The sequence below is a fragment of the Perca fluviatilis genome, chromosome 14, assembly GCF_010015445.1.
Source record: "Perca fluviatilis chromosome 14, GENO_Pfluv_1.0, whole genome shotgun sequence".
Classification (NCBI taxonomy): Eukaryota; Metazoa; Chordata; class Actinopteri; order Perciformes; family Percidae; genus Perca; species Perca fluviatilis.
In genome coordinates this window covers 29,455,598-29,475,085 of record NC_053125.1, presented here as the reverse complement: position 1 = coordinate 29,475,085, position 19,488 = coordinate 29,455,598, and the positions used below count along the sequence as shown (strand labels likewise).

The 19,488-nt window shown below is 40.6% G+C and overlaps 1 protein-coding gene across 1 annotated transcript; it reads left to right on the top strand.

The window, feature by feature from the left end:
* Nucleotides 1-1,499: 1,499 nt before the first annotated feature.
* LOC120572796 (high affinity immunoglobulin gamma Fc receptor IB-like) lies at nucleotides 1,500-18,861 on the top strand. The gene is made up of 6 exons (XM_039822239.1): nucleotides 1,500-1,652; nucleotides 6,893-7,237; nucleotides 14,668-14,934; nucleotides 16,066-16,311; nucleotides 17,149-17,292; nucleotides 18,542-18,861. The coding sequence occupies exons 1-6, from the start codon at nucleotides 1,604-1,606 to the stop codon at nucleotides 18,601-18,603; spliced, it is 1,113 nt and encodes a 370-aa protein (XP_039678173.1). The 5' UTR covers nucleotides 1,500-1,603; the 3' UTR covers nucleotides 18,604-18,861.
* The last annotated feature ends 627 nt before the right edge of the window (nucleotides 18,862-19,488 follow it).

Below are 19,488 nucleotides of genomic sequence, written 5' to 3'. Positions count from 1 at the left end.
CAGAATTTCCAAACCTTTCCAATTGGTTTGATAGATATAATTGTAATCTTTAAAAAAAGTTATTTTCAAAATTTAAAATAAAGTCTTGCAATGAGTCTGATCGGGAAATAATCTGGTCATCTTTTGCTTAAGTGTGTGTGTGTGTGTGTGTGTGTGTCTTCTGGGAAAAGTAGCAAAAACATGAACACAACGTAATGGTAATAAGTTCACTCTCATTTCAGGTTGTTGTTGTTGAACAGGAGTCTGGGAAATGTAGGAGAACTTGACTTGCAACTTTTTTTTGTGTTTTTCTTTTCAAAGCTACATTAACAAATAGCTTTATATTAAGAATGGGAAACAATGTGTATGTACACTACCAATCAAAAGTTTGGGGTCACTTATAAATTTCCATTCCAGACAGAATACCAGCTGAGATCAGTTGCGTTGTTTTTTTAATCAGGGCAGCAGTTTTCAGATTACATTATGTGCTTAACCTAATTGCAAAAGGGTTCTCGACTGTTGTAGACAGAAGTGGCTGAAGAAACGCTTGAAATCCATGCTTTTTGGTCTAAACCCAAATTAAAAGTGGTACAGCTCCCATATACTTTGACACTCAGGGGTGTGCCTGATATCAGTGAATACTGACGCCTGATAGGCTCATGGTAGATGCAAGGACCTGAAGATTGTTGTATGCCTGTTGTGTCCTCTTGTGGTTGAACAGAGTGCAGCTGTTCACAAGGAAACTGTTCATGCAGAGGACGAGGAAAGAAGTTGAAATAGTACATTTCAGACTACGCGCGAAGAATGAGAGCAATGAGCAGAAGAGGATGAAGGAAATTACGCACAGTCCTGCCATGTCTTCAGTTTGATGTGGATCAGGTGTGATGTTTGGCACCGGGTGCAGAATAATTCAGACACAAGGCCTGTACATGCCTGTAATGGTTGCACTATGTCACAGAGAGCCTGAGAAGCCTGTTCATGTAAACACTTGAATGCAATGTAGTTGTCAAATCTTGACACGTTCAGATCTCTCAGCACGTGACAGTGATGTGATCTTGTTTGACTTTTGCCCAATATTTTCAGCGCACAATTGTAGAGTCTCTCTAATGGTTTGGTCACATACCGACTTGCCTGCGACCATGATGTAGCACAATAAATGAGGTATGAAAAATTGTTGTGTGCATAGATATTTTGGCAGCGGCAAATGTAACACCCCTAATTAGTCTAAATGAAAATAAGTTGGCTTTTATGGCCCAAAAAAAGCACACTTCTCAATCAAAACCTGAACCACATCAACCGGTTCGTCTCCTTGCAGCTGCTGAATTTGTAAAGAAACTAGATTTCAAAAAGGCGGCAGGATGTGTGAAATGTATCATATATGTGTGTGTTTATATATATATATAAATAAAAGGTTAAAAAAACAAACGTAGTCAGTGTGTCTCTGGCTTTTCCCAGTGATCCTTGAACGTACCGTCAAGTCACGCCTAAATGGGAAGTTCTCTGTTCTTCGCCACACAGTTTGACTCCGCTGCTGTGCTGCTGACCTGCTGGAGTATTTTACTCAAACTTTTCATGTTTTTAATTCTTCCAGCAAACAGAAAACCCCAGTTTTAATGTTTTGGTGATGTATTATCGTCTGATTGTGCTTGCTGCTCTGCTCCCAAGTTGTTCCGGTATGTAATAAGTTTATGTCGTCATTTTAAGTGCAACGTTAGTCTTTAACAGGCTGATATAATTGTGTATAGTGTCAGTGGTGGAATGTAACTTTGCTCAAACTATGTACACATGTGAGGTACAGTACTCGACTTGAGTCTGTTGATTGGACAAAACAAACACATTTGTCACTTTTATTTTGCAAACCAAACAATTAGTTAATGTCATTTCAAATGGTAGTTTAGTCTTTGAAAGGCTGCAGGTGAATGAACACCGTACATATTGCCATTTTACTCAAATTATGTACGAATGAAATGTGAGGTAGGGCTGCTTGGTTTGTTGGTTGGACAAAACAAACAAATTTCTCACTATTTTTGTCATTTTAAATGCTAGTTTAGTGTTTAACAGGCTGCACGTGAATTTAAAAATGTATGCCTCATTGAAAAAATGGTTAGAAATCACTTATGGAATGTCACGAAGTACATTTCCTCAAGTGTTTTAAGGGACTTGTGTACTTGACTTTGTTGGTTGGACAAAACAAATTAATTTCTCACTATATTTTTTTTTTACAAACCAAACAAACAATTGATTAATGGGATTTTTATTATAATAATCCAAAATTACTGAATAACCATTAGTTAATAGTTCATATTAGGGCTGCAAGTAAAGAAAATAATCGACAATGAAAATAATCGTTTACTGAAGGAACATTTTCTGCTGATCACCGAGAACTATATTTGAATGTGTTTCCCATAATGTGTGAAGTGGCCTGCCGAGTTATTGCAACATGCCAAAGGTTTTGCAAGGACAGATTTACACACTAAAACACTCAGAAAGCACTTTGTGTTTGCGTCACACTTGATCAGCTGATATCAGAGGGATTCCAATATGATCAAGCAGATAAAAACTGTGTGTGTGTTTACATTTCAAGTGTTGAAGTTTAATTAAGTAGCTACATTTACTTAAGCACTGTACTCCTAGTTGAATCACACTAACATAATCCAGGGTTTCCTCCAGAGATGTTGTTTACCCGGTGGAAAGTGTATTTTCTTTTTCCGAGAGGGCAAGCATGAATGTAAAGCCCAATATTTTTTGTGATAACAGAGTCATGGTAGGAGTTGCGAAATTGAGATTTCACACAGATTCCATAGGGCTGCACATTAACTCAGTGCTCAAAGCTAACTGGTGATTTGAAAATATGACTAGTTCTAAGTTTACAACCGAGCCGTCCCACTGTAACTGAAAACGTCTTAAAAATACATTAATGAAATTTTACTTTAGTAGAAGCCGGCTGGTGTTTCTCAGAAGTGTGGATGCCGTTAGGTGGTGCCTCCCATTATCATTAACCAAAGAAATGGCTGAATCACTATTGATACAATTTAATTTCATTTATAGTGTCAAATCATACCAGAAGTTAAGACCCAACAAGTCCCGCCCGAACAAGCATTTGGTGCGACGGAAACCTCAGACAGAACCTGGCTCTTGGTGAGCGGCCTTTTGGGCCGCGACCCTTTGGGTTTTATCGGCGCTTCCTTTTAGAGCTGGGTGATATGGAAAAAATCGAACCTCATGATACTTTCGACCAAATACAATGTCAGTATTGTGGCGATATTGTAGAGTTGACTATTGGTGCTTATAGTCATGATATCCACCAATAATCTGGATATAATGACTAAGTGGGTAAAGGCAAATAATAGAACAGCTAGAACAGTCTGGTAAGTTCAGAAAATGACATCACTTTACTGGGATGCAGCCTTTAAAACCAGGAAAAGACAACAATTGTGTAACATCACGATATTACAAGATCCAAAATGTAAGACCATATCTGGCTGCATATATCGATGTCTAGGGTCTGAAGTTAACTTTTTTGACCACCAGTCACTGTGGCAGGTGGATTTTTAAATCCAACTGCCACAGTGACTTTTTACCAGCCAGTTCTTTTGCCTCATAAAGGTGAAAAACGGGACTTGTGTCTCTATGATGCTGTCCTATTCATGGTAGCCTACTACTGATAATTATGTGTAGGGATTCACATAGACAGTGAAAGTTTTTGTGTAGTTCTTTAAAATTAAAAAGGAAACTTGTTTTGGGGTGAATAATAATTATTACTATCAATTAATTCCTCTGGCTGAGATTTCCTAGGAACCTTACCAATTTTTAGTTAATTTCCTATCCTGGCCTGGGACACTCACTCAGTCACTCACTCACTCACTCACTCTCACTCACTCACTCACTCACTCACTCACTCACTCACTCACTCATGGGCTGGGACACATACATACAGTTTGTTAAAGTACTTATTGGACTTTAACTTATCATTGCACTTACAATAACGTAGCTGTCCTCAATTTCGATCATCGTGTACGTCTCATCTGCGGTTTTTCCTGCATTTAGAGTGTGTGTGTCGGTCGGTCGGTCGGTCGTGGGGAGCAGCAGACAGCTGACACAGGATTGAAACAGCGGCTTTAGAGTGAAAAATCATTACAGCGTCTTTCGGTGTACATTTTGTTGGTAAATGTGAGATGTTCAAGTCACACACGTCTCGTCTTCATAACAGAAACAAGGAAATTAATTTGACCCGTTCTCACTTTGCACGTGGGACTGCTGGGATTGTCGCGAGTAATGAAAATGCAATAGGGGGCCCTGGGTGTCAATCAATGTCTTCCAGTGATGCGGGCCCCTGATTGGCTACCTGCCAATGTCAATGTGGCAGGTAGATTGACAGTGTTACCCACCAATTGCAAAATTCACCCGCATTTGGCTGATGGTTGGGTGTTTATTTCAGGCCCTGTCGATATAATATTGATATGTTGCCCAGCCCAACTTCCTCTTCACATTTTCACCCCAGTTTGGAGTTGCAGACTTGTTCATATGTGCGTGCACCATGGTGCCAGGGTGAATCTTCAATTAAATTTTATTTATAGTATCAAATCATAACAAGAGTTATCTCGAGACACTTTACAGATAGAGTAGGTCTAGACCACACTCTATAATTTACAAAGCCCCAACAATTCCAGTAATTCCCCCAAGAGAAAGCATTAGCAGTGGCTATTGCAACAGTGGCGAGGAAAGTACTCCCTTTTAGGAAGAAACCTCGGCAGACCCAGACTCTTGGTAGGCAGTGTCTGACGGGGCCGGTTGGGGGTGTGATGAACAGTGGCAATAAAGATAATGGAACAGTGACTACAATGGTAGTCATAGTAGTTCATGTCATAGCAGGGCACAGCAGGACGTTACAAGATGTAGCGTGGCACAGCAGAGCATGGGTGGACGCAGAAGACGCGACGCAGCAGGACGTAGCAGGGTGTAGCAGCACCACAGCGACAGCTGCACCCAGGACCCAGTTCTTGGTGCCACGGAATATTCTGGGCGAAAAGAAACAAATGGACCCCAGGGAGTAAACTCCCCAGTTCTAGTTTAGTAACAAGCATTTGTTGGACAAGGATGCACACTAAAGGAAACAAATGAAAAGAGAGAGGAGATCATCACACAAACAGTTAAACACACTTCCACACCCCTGTCTGCCCAGTTCAGAGTCAGGAAAGTCCAACTGCGTAGGTGTTATGTAATTTGGAGTTGAAGTGCGTAGATGTCAAGGAGGAGATGTACAGAAAGATAGCATAACAATGTAAGCAATGACTTAATACTAATAGCAGTGTGCAGCCTAAAATGCTATTATGATGCAAGATACATTTCAAGTATGTGTGTGCTTCATTTTGTTAAATGAATTGTCTTTCTAGATGACCACCTCAAATGAAGTTGTCTTTGAGTTGTGACCGGTTCAACCAAAGGATCTTTAATTTAAATAATTGTTAAAGGCCTGAAGAATGCGGAGAAATCCTAACTCTCTTTGAAATGTCTCGGCATTGTACTATTCCAACAGCCAGGTTTATTAAAAACACAACTAAACATAAACATCCCTGTGATGAATCATACCTTCATTGGTGTCATACTGGCTCCACCACAGTTATATTCTGGGCTATATGAGAATAAAAGGCTCTGGATTGTGTGCATTTCTTTAAACCAATCACAAGTTGCGGACGCAGCGAACGGGGCTCTGCAACATAGTCTCAGGAAGTAACTTGTTTTGGTGGAACATTTGCACCCCACAAAAGAAAACACCACATACAATATTAAATTAAGTTAACTGTTGACGTAATACAGTAACGTGAGCTATTTAAATTAGCTGGATACATGGTTAAACCTCATTGGCTCTTACCAGTGTATTTCCGCGTGTACTTCATCCACAGCAATCCCACCAATCAGTCCCCAAACGTCCTGTTAATATATTTCTATTATTTAGACATGTATTTTCCCTAGATGAGTCATATAGTATGTTAAGGTTAAAGTATACCATGATGTTGTGTGTGTGTGTGTCTATGGGACAGGTTAGCTGCAGTTTTACAGCCCATAGGAATGTGTGAGTTTATGCCCGGTTGAAAAAAGGCCAAGAAGAGAGGTCGTGAGGATGAGGAAGGAAGGTGAGGAGTTTCTGTCAACCCATTTGGAGAATGAACCAACGCCTTGCCATCCCGGGGTGGAGATGGAGAATCCCCCACACGCTGAGGACACCAAGAGGGACAGCCCAGAGAGAATAAAGGATTTGGACTTTTGTGAAACATTGCTCATAACTTGGTGGACACGAGGAGTCACAGTTAAGGCCCGAATGTTTGGCCAGCATGTGTATTTGTATATATTTTAAAGTGCTGTTACTAAAGAAGTGTTAATTTTATTATTAACATCTCAGTAATTTATTTCAGTCCACTGGTTAAGTGATCATCAAAACGAATATGCTTAAGAGGGATGGGTTGAAGTGTAAGGCAATCCGAATCAGAATCTGAGGCCTGAGTGCCTGGGATTCCAGATCTTATTTTATCCTTCTTCACGTCCCAGTTAGAAAGGAAATGTATTCTTTGTAAATCTTTGCAATCATTCCCCGAAAGAACCAAACAGGCCGGCCTTGTTGCATGATCCAAATTGTCTTAAAAACTCGCCATTTTCAGCGTGTAGCTTGCTAGTTAGGTTGTTGTTGTTGTCTCCCGAAATGAAGGGAATTTGAGAATGGCAATAGAATGACAGCCGGACAGGAGGGGCAAAGCCTGACATTTGGCTTTATCCTGGAAATGTTGATCCAGACATTCAGTCTTTGTTGAGACAAATTTTTATGGTAGGCTATATATTGGAAACAGCTCCACTCTATAACACTATAACCCAATGTGTAAAGTATGTCTTGAACTTATTTATCTCTGTGTCTCCCCAGGGGAATCCTCGGTGGATGATCCAGCGAAGATGGTCCTGGCCTTTGCTGGTGGCGCTGTCCTTCTGCCGTGCAACTTCAGCCTCCCCGCTAGCGCCGACGTCCCAACAGTGGAGTGGTCCAAGCAAGGCCTGCACCCCGACGTCGTCTTCTTGTACCGGGGTGGCTACGAGATTAATGAGGAGAAGCATCCGGCCTTCTGGTACAGGACGAGCCTCATTGCAAAAGAGCAGAAGAACGGAAACTTCTCGTTAAGGATCGCCAGCGTGCGGCTGTCCGATGCAGGGACGTACCGATGCAAGAGGCTGAGGGGGACCCACGACGTTACATCAGTGGAGCTTGTTGTGGGTACGTCCAGTCAAGTTCATTCATCTGGGGATGAAAAACAGTCGTCTGAAAAGTAACCAAAGCTGTCAGACAAATGTAGTGGAGTAAAAAGTACAATATTTACCTCCTGAGCTGTACAAGCAGAAAGTAGCAGAACATGGATAAACTCAAAGTATTTCAAATTTGTACTTGAGTAAGAGTATATTCCACCACTGAAAAGCACAATGTGTTAATTGTTATTAATTATATCAGGCTGATGTTCTTTGAGGACAACCCTGGTACAAAATAGAACATCTACAGTATAGCCTGAGAAAAACTAATATTAATGGCAGTTAGGCCCCAATCCCGGTGTGGTGCTAGTGTTTGGACAGGGACCGATCTTCACTTAGGCTGATAAAACATTCAGGGCCCTATCTTGCACCCGGCACAGCACAAAGCCCAATGCAAGTGTCTTTGCTAGTTTAAGACCGATGCAGTTGTCAGTTTCCTGTCCAGCGCCCGCGTCGTTTAAATAGCAAACGCACCTGCGCCCATCTTTGCGCCCATGGGCACGCTGGTCTTACAGGGAGGTGTGTTCAGGTGCATTCTGGGCGTATTGCTATCTTGAGGCAGCGGGAAGTGATCGCGCCATTGACCAACAAAAACCTGGTCTAAAGTCAATAACGCAGCATTTCATTGTTATTTTAACAGCCAATTTGTAAAATGTGCCTAGGCTTATGCACAGTGCGCGCACACTATGCTTGTTACACACACAGGCAAGTACAGCAGCACACAAACATGCAAAAGATTACAAATAAAAATATTTCGGTGCAAATCCTCCATCATAATAGCAGTGTGCCAAGGTCCAAAGGCTTTTAAAGGGAATGGGAGATGATCTCTGATTGGTTTATTGCATGTTACGCCCAAAACACACCTATGAATTAATGAAGACACTAAGTACAACCGTTTTGAACCATGCGCCTGGCGCACAGACCCTTTTTTTCCGCCATCAAACTAGCAAAAGTGGATTTGGATACGCCCTAAACACACCTGCGCCAGGCGTTTCACTCCGTGTGCTTAGATCGTTAAAATAGGGCCCTCAGTAGTTTATGTTGTAACAATGGAGATTCTCGGTGGTGTGCTCACTCCAAAATCAAATAGGCATGTAAAAATGGCCGATGACATTTTGTCCTCCTTAACTTTGGGAACTACCTTTTCTTCACATTCTGGAACATTCTGTAGTTTAATTCAGATTCTGGTTCAATTTTAGATTTGTTAGATAGTTTCAATCATTTACTAAGAAAGCAAATGCCTAACATCCTTTGGTCCCAGTGTCTCAAATGCTGTTTTTTTATGTTTTTAAATCATTGTCATTTGAAACTCTTTCTGTTTTGGACTGTTGGCTTAGCTAAATCAAACAGTTTGAAGTTGTAACCTCGGGCTCTGGTGAATTGCAGCATTCATTACATTTATTTACATTTTTGCAGATTAAACCAATCTAAAGATTATTAAATAATAAAAATGATACTCTAGCGGCAAATATATCATGTTTACACTGGACATCTTACCAAGATGAAAGAACATTGAGCTGTGATTATGGAATTACACGCTGTGGGTGTCAATCAGTTATATTGAGTCATATTTGATTACCCGCAAGAACTCTCAGGCATGTTTGTTCATAGCTCTACTTTGATCTTTAATTAAACGATATCTTGCCCTCAGTAGTTCCTGAAACTATAAAAAAGCCAAGGCCAAAACTGACAATAAAAGGTGTTACAGATTTACTATCCAACATGGCCCGGTGTGGTAGCTGTAATTGGTAATAATTACCTGCCTGTGTCCACGCACATGGTACTGCATGGGTGAATCTTCCTTGGAAAAACTCTCAGATGGTTGTTTTTAACTCCAATTTAATCTTTGATTAAAAGATAACTTGTCCTCAGTAGTTCCTGAAACTATAAATAAACCATAGATAGATAGATAGATAGATAGATAGATAGATAGATAGATACTTTATTCATCCCGGGGGGAAATTTTAGGCATCCGGTAGCTTAGACAACCATAACGCAACAAACACACATATATCTCACGTACATAAAAATCACTCACAGGACTGTAAAGAGTTACCAATTTGTGAAGTGATTAGAAAGGTCTGGTATGGACTGATCATGTGATGCAATGACCATGATAAGGTGTTATGGTAGAGTGAAGGGAGTGTCACAACCCAAGCCTGGCAATAAAAACCATTAAGGCAGCACGGCGGCTCAGTGGTTAGCACTTCTGCCTCACAGCAAGAAGGTTCTGGCCTTTCTGTGTGGAGTTTGCATGTTCTCCCCGTGTTTGCGTGGGTTTCCTCCGGGTGCTCCAGTTTCTTCCCACCATAAAGACATGCATGCTAGGCAACTAGGACTACAGTTGAAAATTAGCCTTGGCTAACACTGGCGCATTCATTAATGTGCATTGTCCTAAATAAATAAAATAAAAAGATTAATAACCACTCCAACATGGCTGGGTGTGGTAGGTGTGTATTATAATAATGAATGGTTGAACCCCTTGGAAGTTCTGCGTCCACACTTCAAATGTTTAAATGATGATTTAGTGTCTCACAGAGCCAGCTTTAATAAGTATTGTCTGTATTAATATGTAATGAGCGTTTGATGGAACATTCAAAGGTCACAGGTTGTGGGCGCCTGGATGGCTCGGTTGGCTGGATGGCCCTTTGCGGCATGTCGTTCCCCTTCTCTCTGCCCTTTCTCGTCTTCAACTGTCCTGTCAAATAATAGAAGAATAAAAAATAAGAATAAAAAACTAATAAATATATATATATATATATATTAAAATATATATATATATATATAAAAATATAAAACCTAAGAATGCCCAAAAGATAAAATTTTAAAAAACAAAACAAAGGTCACGCGTTGTGTAATTCCTGTTTTTTATAGTTGCCGTTTCTGAGCCAAAAGTCTGGGTGATGTCAGCTGAGGGTGGAGGGGTGACTCTGCAGTGCGAGGCTAACTGTTGGCTGCCGGAGCCGCAGATCAACTTTCTGGATGAACGGGGAAAATACATTCATGCCGAAGAACCCAAAAGAGATGAAGATGCCCACGAATGTTTCACTGTGACGCGAAGAGTGACTCTCCAGGATGCTGCTGCCAACAGGTTCAAATTTCAAACTTCAATTCAGACTCTACCAAAGGCCTGTTTGGTTCCACTTTTAAAACGTAACTAGTCTTTTCTTTTCTTTTTTTCTGCGCTCTAATCTCCTCCTGCTCCGTGCGCTGCTCCGTCTCCACGCGGGTTCTCCGCATCCATCGCGGCCTGGATCATTTCTCGTGCACCCTGCTTTATTTCCGCATCCAAGTAATGGTCTTTATAACGCGGATCAAGTACAGTCGCGATGAAGTGCAGAGGATCCGAATAGATCTCACTGAAACGTGTGCTGACAGACTCTAAGAGCACTTTTCATTGTTTTCACTCCGTGGTCCATCTCAACCTCTTTGCTTAGGAGACGCTTTGCAGGTGGAACGGATCGGGTGCTGACACACGTGCAGGTCGAAAATCTTCGGTGGCCGAATATTCGGTGCATCCCTAGTTTTTTCTTACATGTCAACATGTCTGCCGTGAAAAAGTGCTATTGAATGTGGAGGCATTTTTCGATATTTTTCCTCTTACTCGATACTTTAGAGCAGTGGTTCCCAACCTGGGGTCCGGGCACCCCCAGGGGGTGCGGCAAAGATCACGGGGTGCAAGTCTTTATCTGGTTTGAGGTTGAGGTAAAAAAATTATATTTGCACATGTTAAACAAATTATGTTAATACATTAGAATATATAATGTATACAAAAGTCTGTATGAAAACTATATATTGTTTTTCCTGCCGCCATGGCGTCACTATTTTATGAATGAAACATGGCGGAAACGTAACAGTGCTGATAACTGCTCTGTATCAAAAAAGAAAGTAAGGCTCTATCTCGAGAGTTACCTCAACTTCGGTTTCGGGGGGAGGGGGGTGGCTCCGCTTTTCTTAGACGTGAGTAGGGGCGCCAAGGAAACAAGGTTGGGAACCACTGCTTTAGAGGCCATTTGGTCGGTGTAGATATACATTTGGTCGTAGATATACATTTGGTCGGTAACGTAGAATAGAGGAGTCTTTATTTCATTTTTACTGGTACGAAATTGAATGCAGTCCTTTTTGTGAAAAACATCAGCAAAAGTGCAAAACGGGTGAATAAATAAACATGAAAGAGCCTCTTAAAGTCACTATACAAATATATAAATGAGGTAGGCTTTTGTTTAAAAAGTCAAAACCAAGGCATACCACACAAGTGAAAGTATCGAAATGCTCAACCCACAGAGAAATACACACAGCCCGTATTCAGAAACTGTCTTTAAACAAGCCTTCACGACTTCCGTATGTGTGATGTCACAACTATACCATATATAGGTAGAAAGTGTCGCTACAGTGCCGTTACAGTTATTCTCCGACTGCAATGACGGTGCATAGAGTGCAGATGCGAAGACCCCGAAATGCTGATCGATCAGAGTGAACTGGGCTTTTTCGAGAGGGGGGCTTAAATAGACAGTCGCTCAAACAGAGTGTTCAGACAGAGGGTGAATACAGGTATAGATTCAGACGGACAGCATTTGGAAAATTATTATTTATTTTTCCAATTAAAGCATGTACACATGTTCTAGTAGTGTAAAAACTACTGGAAACTAGGCCGCTGCAGGGTGTCCGGGCTACACACATCCCTTCCCCGAAGTCCAAAAACGGGGAAAAGAACGTTTAACAACAATTTACAGCTGTTGCGTTCTGTCCTCTTCAGCTGTCGGAGCGCGAGTGATTGGAAAGAGGGCTCACGACACCGATTGTTACCGCCTTTTCCTACAAGTAGGAGAATGAGAATGATATGGGACCTTTAAAAAATATTTTGTATATTGTAATGTTTTACAATAAGATGTCTCGGGTTGTATGTAATGAAGTATTCTTAATGTAATTTCTGTACAAATTATGTAAATAGGAATTGTATTTTTGTACTTTTTAATCTGCCTTTTATATCCTCTACACTGACACAATAAAGCACTTTCTTTGCTTAATTTCAGTGCTCCCTTCATTCACACAATACAAGATGACAACTGATGACACACAAAGTGTGCCCCCTGGTGGATCACTTCTAACAATGCAAAACTTCTTTCTGCTTTGCGTTGTTTTTATCCACTGGCAGCCAGATTTTCAAAATCTTTTTCTTTTTTTTTCTTTTCAAAGCTACATTAATAAATATATTAACAATGGGCAACAGTTTTTACAGCTTGTTGTGCTAAACCAAAAGTTGCCAAAAGAATCTGAATGCAAAGTCTTATGGGTTACTGTTTACTTGAAGGTATCTACATAAGAGCGAAATGACACTGTCATGAATGTGTCATAAACATTATAAACAAGTGAAATGTTTATGACATAACGCTTCTTTTAGTAAGTGTCATTCGTTTTTTGTCATGTCAAGTTAGGGTTAGAATTAGGGTTAGAGTTAGGGTTAGAATTAGGGTTAGGGTTCATGTGTCATGACAGTGTCATGTCACTCTTATGTCGATACCTTCAAGTAAAGTGTTACCGTCTTATGTTTAGGTATTTCCTTAAAGTAATTACAGATTTTCTGAATTGCTAAAACACTAAACCCCATTATCTGAACCAAATGCTCAGCGGCCTAAACCCATTTATCAAATCAATCACTCTTCTTGCAAAAGTCTAAACACATTTCACTCACTAAAACACATTTCACTCTGTGATGCACTTGTGTTGCAAAATGGTTAACACGGCCAGCAAACATTGAACACCGTTGTCATCGTTTACAACGCATGTTTCTACTGAGGCGATCAAACCGGTTGTATAGAATATAACCCAGTTTAGAGTGACTGTTGATGTTCAATTTTGTGGGTTCACGATATTTGTTTAGTGTACCGTCATGTGCTTTTCATTTACTTTTCTTTGTTCTTTGGCCTTTTGCAGTCGGACCCCTGTATTGTTCTACAAGTGCCTAATATACAGACATTCAATATTCAAAATGGGTTTACCGTATAAAATTTCTGTAACATGCCCTGCCAAGCACTGTGTTCTCTCATTTTTTAAGGTAATGTCTAATGAATGCTCTGTAACGTTAAGGTATTGACTGGCTGTGTGTATGATCTGAAAGCATGTTTGACTTTGCCAGGTTTTTTTGTATATATAGTTTGAGTATTTAGTTTTGTGTTTACAGTTTTGAGAAGAATGGGTGCGGGTTTCATGAATTATGTCTTAGCGATCGAGAGGAACTGAAAATGAAAGTGTTTGTTTTGTGGAACTTAATGTTTCATTTAGAGGAAAACTGAATTGTTGAAGTTGTTGCACTTAAGAAGCTACCGTGGCACCTAACGTGAGTGAGGGGGGAGTTTCTGAGGGAGGAAGTGCAGAGATCAGACCACCGGTCCTGTCAGTCGTCGGTGAGACAGGATGCAGTTAACAACATTCTGCCTGGTGCTCTGTGAGTAAACTCTTTGTTTACTGTGTCAAAAACAATCTGTCTTTCTCAAAGTCTTAACATGCTGCTAAAGTGATATTTGACTGTCGTTATGAATCAGAAAGCCCCGATTTCATTTGTTTGTCATTTTCAGCTTCATTGTTTGCCTTCTTGTCTTTATTTGTTGAATTCCTACCTCTCGTCCTATTTTCTTTTCGTCTTTGTGTCAGGAAATGTAAGTAATTTTCAATCATGAAATAAGTATGATTTCAAATTTGTTGATATTTATTTTTGTACACAGTGTGTTCAAAACATGTTCAATACATTTTTTTCTTCTATTTTGTCTTTCTCCCAATCTGTCGTTGTCTTTTCTCTTCTCTCTCGCTCGTTTTCATCACTCAAACCTTTTTCTTTTTCATATTACCATCCTTTTCTCACCTTCCTTTTCATTTTTTTTTATCATTTTTCTTTTTCTGTGCTTTTGTACTTTTTCTGCTTTTATACTTTTCATACTTTGTCTTTGACACGTTTCACACCTTCCTCCACCATCCTTGTCACACTTTCACATTTTTTTACACTTTTCCTTCCTCTACTTTCTTCCTGTCTTCATTTTGTTTTCTTTTATTCTTTCTTTCTTTAAATGCATTTTTCTCACTTTCATATTTTTTTACACTTTCTCTACTTTCTTCCTGTCTTCACTTTTTCGTGTATCCTTTCTTTCTTCCTTTCTTTCTTTCTTAAAATGATTTTGTCACACTTTATTTTGTTACACTTTCTCTACTTTCTTCTTGTCTTTACTTTGTTTTCTTTGATTCTTTCTTTCTTTCTTCCTTTTGTTTCTTTCTTTACATGTATCTGTACTTCCTTTTCATCTGCCTTTCGGCCATTCTTTCAACATGTCTGTGTTTGCTTTTTTCTGTCTCATCTTTTCTCATTGGCTCTTTTTCATAAAATGTTCTCTCCGTCCTCCCTCCGTGCAGCCTGTCTTCAGATCAGCCCTGACACGTCTCAGTTCTTCCGGTACCAGACCGCCACCCTGCGCTGCGAGGATCCGCTCAACTCCACCGGCTGGAAGGTGAAGAGGAAAACGCCGGAGGGCGGGGTCCGACCCTGCACCTCCGGCTGGGGCACCGCCTCCTCGAGCTCTACCTGCGTCATCAAAAACACTTACCCATCAGACACCGGGGTGTACTGGTGCGAGTCTGCGGGCGGGGAGAGGAGCAACGGCGTCAACATCACCGTCACCGGTACTGCACACAACACCCGGAAACAAGTCGTGATGTTTTCATGTTCTGCTCTGAAAATTAGAAGAGACTTAGGGCGTTTTTACACCGACGGCCTTTAGTTCGGTTGAATTGAACTAGAGTTTGTTTGCCCCGCTGGTGTGGTTTGTTTGGGCAGGTGAGAACGCGGCAATCGAACTTGGGTGCGCACCACAAGCGGACCAAACAAGCGTACCGAGACCTGCTTGAAGAGGTGGTTCTCGGTACGCTTTCAGTCCAACTCTGGAGCGGTTCGTTTGTGGTAAGAACGTGATCCGTACTCGAACCGAAAATTGCGGGAACTTGCAATAACTGCGGTTTGATGAAAAGGAGAAAAAAAAGTGATTTCCCCCAACACCCTGCTTTTCGATGTTCAAATCGCATAATTACGTCACTTCATAACATTCCTATGGCAACAGGGGGAAATGGTTGCTCTTGTGTGAAGTAAACTTTCTGCTAAGATATATGTGACTTTTTTGCAACGAAAATGCGGGGATTATGAAATCATGCAAGCCCTGCATATTTTGCGCGGATATCGGCAATTTATGCGGTGTATTTGAAAAAAATGCGGCACCCGCATCAATATGCGGACTTTGGCCGATTATGCATTGAATTATGCGATCGCATAATCGTGTTTTTCTGGAGGGACCGAACAATAGGTGACTGTGAGCCAGCTACGGAGCATGACCTTTCAGCGGCCGTGGCAGTTGAGTTTAGCTGACAAAAAGTGAGCGTCACGCAGAGACGACAGTTATTTAGGCACCAAAACGACTAGTTAAGTTTAGGAAGAAGATTGTGGTTTGGATTAAAACACTCCCGAGGAAAGAACACGCGTTTCCTGGGTGAAAGTCTTGTGTTTTCCTTGAGACACTAACTCTGCTCCCTGGATTAAAAGTCCTGTTTTATGACCCAAACATCCAAACCATCATCCACCCCATCATCCTTCCCAAAGTGGTGCTGACAAGAAATACGTGGAATACATACCAATTACAGTGCCTTACTTTTTCGTAGCTACTTTATATGTACGAAAGCTTCATGTTAAAAGTAAGGGTTGTATTAGAAATTATGAAGAAGTATTTGATGAAAGCACAAACTGACTTTCTTTCTGTTCCAAAGATCGCAATGTGCTCCTGGAGAGTCCCGGCCTCCCTGTGTTGGCGGGCGCTGCTGTGACTCTGCGCTGTAAAGCATACGAACTCTCCCCCAATCACACGTATGATTTCCATAAAGATGGCCGCGTCATCGGCAGCAGCTCTACAGGAGAGCTGACCCTCCAAAGTGTTTCCAAATCTGATGAAGGACTCTACGTATGCAGCATCCCTGGATATGAAGAGTCACTAGGCAACTGGATGGCTGTTGAAGGTAAAATAAACTTTTTACCGTCTCCTTGTTAAATAACTGAGAAAAAGTCTGTCAAATATATAAATAGGTTCTTACACAACAGGGCAACATTTGAGCCCAGATGCCTACAATGTTTTTTAATAAGCAACTCTAAATACTCCTCTGGTTCAGCATTGCATTTCTATACTGATCCAAATCGATGCAGCAGAATCATCTTTTTTCACTCCACGCATTCTTCTTTCTTGTCAAAACCAGGCACCTACATTACCCACAATGCAACTTGACTGCTGGGTGTGTCAGTACACTTACAGGTGCTACAGAGCATTGTTGTAGTACTGAAGACCGGAGAAGTCGCTGCTTTTCAGCCTGGTATTAAAGGGACAAATGGAGGTTTTGACCACTAGTAGCGCTGTGGAGTAATGTTTTTATGAGCAGGCCACCATTTTGTGTGTTTTGATACTTTCAATGGTTTCCCAATGATTTAAAGTTGCAGAGAAACAAAACCGTACGGAAACAAAGTTGGGGAAGAAGACTGCTGAACTCCACGGATTGGAATTATTGAAACTTGTCTTTGCAAATGTTAACTTGATTCATTTTGTGGATTCATTTTGTGTATTTAGGTCTATTTTCTGTGCTGCATTCTTAAATGCTAATGCACTTTGTAACATGTATTTAAAATAATTGCTATACTGCTAAATATGTAGATTTCTTATACATCACAAATCACAACTAGGTAGATTAAAACTTGAATGAGACATAAAAACAAATGTATATAATAATGGAATGTGAGTTTCTTTTTTATTAGTCATTGATTGAGTTTTTCTTCACATTGTTTCTGACATCAGTTTTTCTCTACAGGTCCCCCTCTCTCTTCATCTTCAGCTCCGCCTGCAGCTTCCTTTTCAGTTTCTTTCTCCAGGGTGATGTTTCACCTGCTGGTGGGAACTCCTTACGTGGTGTCCACTATCTTACTGGGACTCATATACAGAGACAGAAACAGAGGTAAGAACACTTCAGCAAGTGTCCACGCAGGCATTCTTGTCTATTCTTTGACAAGAATGTCATATGTCATACTTGTCTACGATGTTTTAGCTAATAAGATCACGCCATGACAACAAAACAGTGCTGTTAGCTAGGTGTGCTATCAGTTAGCTCGTTTGGACCCTGATATACTTTTTTACTTTTGTTTACTACAACTAGGCTATCTTTCAACATTTTAGGGTAATATTTTGATGAAACTTGAATTTAAACCTAAAAGTATCACTTAAACACAATCAGCTGAAAACACTTGTATTATCTGCATAAAAGATGATTCCAGCGATTGGATTCAATCTGGGAATTGTACGAACGTTTTGGATTTTAAGCGGAGTTAGAACTAATTTCTGTTTAAACTAACACGCCCAAACCAAAATATCTTATCAACATTCTCGTATACTGGGCATAAACAAGAGGCAGCATGTATACTCCGCCCGCTGCTGGTAGTTGCCACAGTAACGTTCGTAGCTTTAGTCTCAGAGAACAAGACGTCGTGACCGATAAGATCCAATCAGGCAGTGAAATGTTGGTGTCGATGTTGCCAAAGGTTTCCGTTTGCGAACAAAACGGAAATCAGAAAGCTTCCGAAACCAAAATCTTGTCCTATTGCCTAAAAGATTCGGCCTTTGTATAGATATGTTTGTAGAGATGATCATGGACATAATCATGTATGTGAATAAAGTTTAATATATCATATGATTCAACTGTGACTCACACATTTCACCACTCAGTCCACCTTTTTGACATTTCACGCTAGGCCACAAGCAAACATCCTGTTCTTCAAGAGTTATTTTAGTTCACTTCATTGTTTAGTCTAATATTGTGTTCATGTTGGCTGTATATTGTGTGGGAAGGGGAGTTACTGTCAAAGTCATTTTTAGGAGACATGGTGGCAGTTGCTCGCAGGAATTAACCTAATTCTCCTTTCTTATGTTGGTCAGAAAGAAATACGGCAATTCTAGTTTTTTATGTCAATATGGAACGACGTGTTGTGGTCTGAGGTTGGACGTAAACTCTGCAGCCGTCTGCACATTGCAACACAATGTGCAGGTGGCTTTTACAAATCACTGATCAGTCTCTGTACTGAAAGAGTTGCTCTCAAAGGAAACCCAAACATCTTAATCTTTCGTATAACCTTCAGCTGATTATCATTGATGATTATTAAGACAAAAAATCTCATTATTCTGATGGAAACTTGATGTCTTTCTGCTTGCAGCAGCTCGGGTGGTTGCAGAGAGAAGAGGCAGCAACGATGTCATCATGGAAATAGTTGTGTAGTCCTACAAACTGGTAAAAGTGTCAAAGAAACTCAGCATCACATGCACCACGGGACATCCCCTTGACCTCCAGCGTTCAGTCGTATTATCTGACTACATATAAATGATGTTTTGATGTGTTTTTTTCTTTCTAATCCAAGCTAGAGTTATTTAAATCTGAAGACTGATCTGCAACATCAACCTTACTTTAGCTGAACTAATTGAGAAATACAATCAAGTACTTAAAAATTCAGATGCAAATAAAGAACATTTCAGCAAGCTTTTTCATGTTTGTTGCTTCATCAAACCTCTGTGATAAGCAATTGAAGTGAAGGCAGTTTTTCCCCTAGGTTGACTGCTTTAGCCTGGCGAATGGGTCAGCGAATCAGAGTCCGGCACAGTGCTCACTCAACCTAAAATGCAACATCGCATTATTTCCAGCAAACTTTACAGATACCAATAAGGGTGAAACAGCACCACTAATATGTTAATGGTTTTAAACGAATATACTCTGGTCCAGCTCAGCTGAAATAACCGACTCGGTCTGCACGTTAGCGTGTCGTTTACTACCGAGTCTGTTTGTTACTGTTAGGCTACCAACGTTTCAAGTGACTTTAGCAGTTTAGATAACATACTTGACTGTCCTGCTGTTACCCATGTATGTATACAAAAAATAACTATCCGCAGACAACTGCGTTCATGGACTTATTGCAGTGCGATGCTCCAGTTCATGGGGGTGCACAGAATGAATATAGGGGAAACGTCATTGAAAATTAATTTCTGTGTGAAACTCAATGGATTTTTGCCGTTATTTTGGCTTTAAGAAAGATTCAGGCCCAAGAGAACCCCCGCCAGGCCAGATAAAAGTATGCAGTATTGTAATAATTAAAAATTCAGATGCAAATAA